General features: G+C 33.5%; 2 protein-coding genes across 2 annotated transcripts in view; one reads left to right on the top strand and one right to left on the bottom strand.

Annotated features, from left to right (window-relative positions):
* The first annotated feature begins 1,669 nt into the window (after positions 1 to 1,669).
* Positions 1,670 to 3,326, top strand: LOC111707200 (homeobox protein Hox-A3). The gene has a single exon (XM_023480255.1). The coding sequence runs from the start codon at positions 2,421 to 2,423 to the stop codon at positions 3,279 to 3,281; it is 861 nt and encodes a 286-aa protein (XP_023336023.1). The 5' UTR covers positions 1,670 to 2,420; the 3' UTR covers positions 3,282 to 3,326.
* A 33-nt stretch (positions 3,327 to 3,359) lies between these two features.
* The window catches only part of LOC111707199 (nuclear pore complex protein Nup133), a 32,044-nt gene continuing 29,559 nt past the window's right edge, over positions 3,360 to 5,844 (bottom strand). The window contains exon 36 of the mRNA XM_023480254.1: positions 3,360 to 3,645. Within this exon, the coding sequence (XP_023336022.1) occupies positions 3,611 to 3,645 (35 nt within the window). The 3' untranslated portion in view covers positions 3,360 to 3,610. The remainder of the gene's footprint in view (positions 3,646 to 5,844) is intronic.

Genomic DNA, 5,844 nt, shown 5'->3' with positions numbered 1-5,844 from the left:
TAAAAGTTTAGATAAAGTTGAGATAAAGTTGAGATAAAAATGAGATAAATACGAGATAAAGTTAAGATAAAGACGAGTTAAAGTTAAGATAAAGTTGAGATAAATTTGAGATAAAGTTGAGATAAAGACATGATAAAGACGAGATAAAGTTGAGATAAAGTTAAGATAAAGTTGAGATAAAGTTGAGATAAATACGAGATAAAGTTGAGATAAAGACGAGCTAAAGTTGAGATAAAGTTGAGATAAAATTGAGATAAAGTTGAGATAAAGTTGAGATAAAGACATGATAAAGACGAGATAAACTTGAGAAAAAGTCGATATAAAGTTAAGATAAAGTTGAGATAAAATCAAATAAAGACGAGACAAAGTTGAAATAAAGTTGAGATAAATTTAATAAAAAGTTTTGATAAAGTTGAGATAAAGCCTAAATAAAGGTGTGATAAAGACGAGAAAAAGTTGAGATAAAGTTGAGATAAACACATGATAAAGACGAGATAAAGTTTAAATAATGTTGATATAAAGTTGAAATAAAGCCTAGATAAAGGTGTGATAAAGACGAGAAAAAGTTGAAATAAAGTTGAGATAAAGACATGATAAAGACGAGATAAAGTTTAAATAATGTTGATATAAAGTTGAGATAAAGCCTAGATAAAGGTGTGATAAAGACGAGAAAAAGTTGAGATGAAGTCGAGATAAAGACATGATAAAGACGAAATAAAGTTAAGATAAAGTTAAGACAAAGACGAGATAAAATTGAGATAAAGTTGAGATAAAGTTGAGATAAAGTCGAGATAAAATTGAGATAAAGTCGAGATAAAATTGAGATAAAGTTGAGATAAAGTCGAGATAAAGTTAAGATAAAGTTGAGATAAAGTTCAGATAAAGACATGATAAAGACGAGATAAAGTTGAGTTAAAGTTGAGGTAAAGTTGAGACAAAGTTAAGTTAAAGTTGGGACCTTACATGACCCCAGGAAAGGTGTATGGATGCTCAGAATTACAAAAAATTGTCTACAACATTTTCGTAACATTTGAAAATCCAAGAAAAAAATCTAATTCGCAATTTTTTATTGTTTTATCGAAGAGTAAATGCTGAAAGATTGAGCAACCACAAAAAGTTAAACTAGAAGATAGGCGCGAAGCATCCTGATTACAAATTAGGTGGACGACAATAACAGTTTTCTGCGTTGATTAAAATGAAAAAAAAAGACAAAATAGAGACAAGATAAAGAAATGATTGAGGAGAGTTTATATTTGAAAATTAATCTGATGCGATAAATCTCCAATAATTACACCCCCCCCCCCTGCGTTCCTGACAGATTAATAATAAAACTTTCATTTTAAATTTGAAAATAATTTATATCAATTATGAAAATTAAGAAGATGGAATAATTGCACCAAAATAATAGATATTTGCGGTAATAATGGGATCGAAAGTGTGTCTCTAAGTGTGTCTCTCTGCACGCTTTTCCCGCCTAAGATCTTGTTTATACCATCGATTTATTCTACATCTCTAAAAATGTGTTAATTTTAAAAAGTTCTTTATTTAAATTTTACAATTTAAAATCAAACGAACAATCAAAAGGGAATTTTAGAACCAAGATTTGCTGTTATCTAGGGTAAGTGTACACTGTACATTTACTGTCCATAAAGGCCCTTATCAGATTTGATAATTACAATGCTTTCATAAATACAATATGTACAAAATACAGAAGTGGATATTTTCAGAATGTACTAAGAACATTGACCATTTCTAAAATTTGCCGATATGAATTTTCCAATGACTATTATTTTTTACAAAAATATTAGTAAAAAATTCCGATTTTTCACGGTCCATTATGATACAGTGCACCCTGTGTGTACAGTTGTACATTGTACGCTGTACAGCCAATTTTTTAATGAAGAGGCAACCTGTAAAACAGAAATTGTTAAAACAAAAAACCTTGAATAGAAATTTTTGTTTAGTATAAATTTTCACTCAAACTTAAACGGAAATAAGTTTAATACTGCATCAAGATTAACAGGAAGAAAGCAGATAAATATTGATAATTATTTGAAAAATAAAAAAATGTATTTTTGCTCAATCTGTCAAGTCTAGACATGTATCTACAAGTCTAGGATTAAATTAAACGGATAATTTTATCCCCCCCCCCCTCTTGAAAATTATTCAGATCTTGACTAGGGGGCTAAGGGGCCGGGACCTGACGAGGGCGGGGCCACATTTCTAATCCGTTTTCTGTGTGTGCCGTTATACAGGAACCGCCGGCTGGAGCGAGCAAAGGCCGCGCCGGTGCGACGGGTTGACCGGCGGAGGGGCGGGGTTTCTTGATAATTACACATTAATCAGAGCGAAATTTAAGTGAAAACTCCAAAACAGTTTTGGAATCAGTTGGATTTGAAATCTCTTAAAGTAAAGACGTTATGACTATTACTCGTGGTGGAATGGTATACCCTGAGAGTTACTCTCAACATCTGATAGATCCGAGCAGTGCTCCAACCCAAACCTGGAGTAGTTATGAATACTGGAATCAATATTCCCAGTATCAAAACCAATATTTCCAGCCTAGCCCTGCCATGCCTATGTACCCGTGGATGAGCCTGAGCAGAGCTCCAGCCCAGACAAGTCCGGAGAAATCTCCAAGTTCTTCTCCGTCCCCTAGTCCGGAGCAGGGGAGCAGCAGTAAACGTCCTCGAACCCAGTTCAAGGCTGGTCAACTGGTTGAACTAGAGAAGGAATATCATTACAACAAATATCTTTGTCGACCACGGAGGTTGGAGTTGGCCTCCACACTCGGCCTCTCAGAACGTCAGATTAAGATCTGGTTCCAAAATCGGCGAATGAAGGCGAAGAAAGAGCATCGAGGCGGATCAAGCTCCACCGTGTCCAGCTCAAGTAGCAGTTTACATCAAGTAGCTCCGCTGGCGGAGGTTTCCTGTGGCAGAAGTAATCTTGAGCACACGGAGGCTAAACTCTACCAGGAGTACAGGACTCAATCAAGTTCTCCGACCTCTTCAACTTTACGTCATCATCCAGGACTCCCAACCCCTCCCTACCCCGGACTCATAACTCCTCCGTCTCCGGACTCTGGTCTCGAGGCTCCAAGGTTAAAGACGGAGATGTATTCCCGGCCGGAGGACAGAGGTGCAGTCCTGTTCTCCATGCCTAACGATTACAGGACAGAGGAGTGTAATAATTTATACAAACTTTCTTCCACGCAGTACTCATCCTCGCTGCAGGAGCTTTCATACTCATTTAACCATCCCCATCCTCATCAGCATTAATAAATAAATCATGTTTTACATTCTAAATCTAAATGTTTGTTTTTATGAAAATATTGATGTCCTAGTCGATAAAATAAATTTAAAGAAAAAAAATTGTTTATTTAATTTTTTAAAACTGAGATCACATCAGATTAAGCCAGGTACAAAAAGGAAATAATTGTACACTGTAAATTGCATGTACAGTGCACGTTGACTTCCAGTGTTTACTGTACATAAATAATTGTACAGAATGCTGATTTACGAAGCAGTTTTTAAGATAAAAAAAAGGTCAATGATTTTAGATTTTAAAACCACACGTAAGCATTACAGTCAACTTTAGTTCTATGTATCTATTCTCCACAAGCTCTGAGTACATGTTCGTAGCCTAAACAAAAGTAGAATTATATTGAATCGTAATAACTGTTTAAAAGAAAGAAAAGATTTTATGAGAGAATAGAAAAAAAAGAGTATGAAGTGATAATCAGTAAAATGCAAGAACAGGAGAGGAGGTATAAAGAGTGTAGACCAGTAATAAACAGATAGGATAGGTAATATAGAGGAGTATAAATTGTAGAATATGTAGTATAGAGGAGTATAAATTGTAGAATATGTAGTATAGAGGAGTATAAAAGGTAGAATATGTAGTATAGAGGAGCATAAAAGGTAGAATAGGTAGTATGGAGGAGTATAAATTGTAGAATATGTAGTATAGAGGAGTATAAATTGTAGAATAGGAAGTATAGAGGAGTATAAATTGTAGAATATGTAGTATAGAGGAGTATAAATTGTAGAATAGGAAGTATAGAGGAGTATAAATTGTAGAATATGTAGTATAGAGGAGTATAAATTGTAGAATAGGAAGTATAGAGGAGTATAAATTGTAGAATATGAAGTATAGAGGAGTATAAATTGTAGAATATGTAGTATAGAGGAGTATAAAAGGTAGAATAGGAAGTATAGAGGAGTATAAAAGGTAGAATATGTAGTATAGAGGAGTATAAAAGGTAGAATAGGAAGTATAGAGGAGTATAAATTGTAGAATAGGAAGTATAGAGGAGTATAAAAGGTAGAATATGTAGTATAGAGGAGTATAAAAGGTAGAATAGGTAGTATGGAGGAGTATAAAAGGTAAAATAGGTAGTATGGAGGAGTATAAAAGGTAAAATAGGTAGTATGGAGGAGTATAAAAGGTAGAATAGGTAGTATAGAGGAGTATAAAATGTAGAATAGGTAGTATGGAGGAGTATAAAAGGTAGAATAGGTAGTATGGAGTATAAAAGGTAGAATAGGTAGTATAGAGGAGTATAAAAGATAGAATAGGTAGTATACAGGAGTAAAAAAAGTTAGAATAGAAAGTATAGAGGAGTATAAAAGGTAGAATAGGGTATGGAGGAGTATAAATTGTAGAATAGGAAGTATACAGAAGTATAAATGGTAGAATAGGAAGTATGGAGGAGTATAAATTGTAGAATAAGAAGTATGGAGGAGTATACATTGTAGAAGAGGAAGTATAGAGGAGTATAAATGGTAGATAGAAAGTATAGAGAAGTATAAAAGGCAGAATAGGTAGTATAGAGGAGTATAAATGGTAGAATGGGAAGTATAGAGGAGTATAAAATGTAGAATAGGAAGTATAGAGGAGTATAAAATGTAGAATAGGTAGTATGGAGGTGTATAAAAGGTAGAATAGGAAGTATGGAGGAGTATAAAAGGTAGAATAGGAAGTATGGAGGAGTATAAAAGGTAGAATAGGACGTATAGAGGAGTATAAATGGTAGAACAGGAAGTATAGAGAAGTATGAATGGTAGAATAGGAAGTATTGAGAAGTATAAAAGGTAGAAGAGGAAGTAAAGAAGCGTATAAAAGGTAAAAAAGGAAGTAAAAAGTATAAAAACTAGAATAGGAAGTATAGAGGAGTATGAAAGGTAGAATAGGAAGTATAGAGGAGTATAAATTGTAGATAAGGAAGTATAGAGAAGTATAAAAGGTAGAATTGGAAGTAAGAAAAGTTAACATTAGTGAGATATCCCTAACGTTCTATTCATAATTTTAAACAAAATATTAGCAATTTCAAACTGCTGATCGATATTACGAACACAATATTAGTGTTTCATCTAACAGTGTATAATGAAAAAGTACAACGGGTGAATTTTGCTCAAAATTAACGTAATGAAAAAGAATGTAAGCACAATTTCAAGTCACCATGCAAAGATGGCAATGCCCGATTTACAACGGTACCCTTAAATCTAAATAAAAATATTGAATATAAAAATATTTTTTTGCTTCGAATTATTAACAAGAAATACGCAAGTCACTTTCGCAGAGAAACCGCAATAGAAAATAAAAGTATACGTCTTTGCATGGAGGATCACTTGAAATTGCAAATTTAAAAAATCTATTTTCCAATCAAATTAAATGAATGTCAATCCCGGCTCTCCCAAAGAGTATAAAGGGGAGGGGTGTTACATAATTGCTGAGAAATCAACAATATAACACATACCTAATACCTAGGTGTTAAATATGTATACACTGACCGACAAAGCTGGCATGAGCGTAATTAAACCTATTCCTACAACTCACGGG

The sequence above is a fragment of the Eurytemora carolleeae genome, unplaced genomic scaffold (assembly GCF_000591075.1).
Source record: "Eurytemora carolleeae unplaced genomic scaffold, Eaff_2.0 scaffold786, whole genome shotgun sequence".
In the NCBI taxonomy this organism is placed as follows: domain Eukaryota; kingdom Metazoa; phylum Arthropoda; class Copepoda; order Calanoida; family Temoridae; genus Eurytemora; species Eurytemora carolleeae.
This window is presented reverse-complemented; position numbering and strand designations above follow the sequence as displayed.

Coding starts and splice junctions, on each gene's coding strand:
- LOC111707200 (XM_023480255.1), top strand. CDS start 2,421: ATGACTATTACTCGTGGTGGAATGGTATACCCTGAGAGTTACTCTCAA.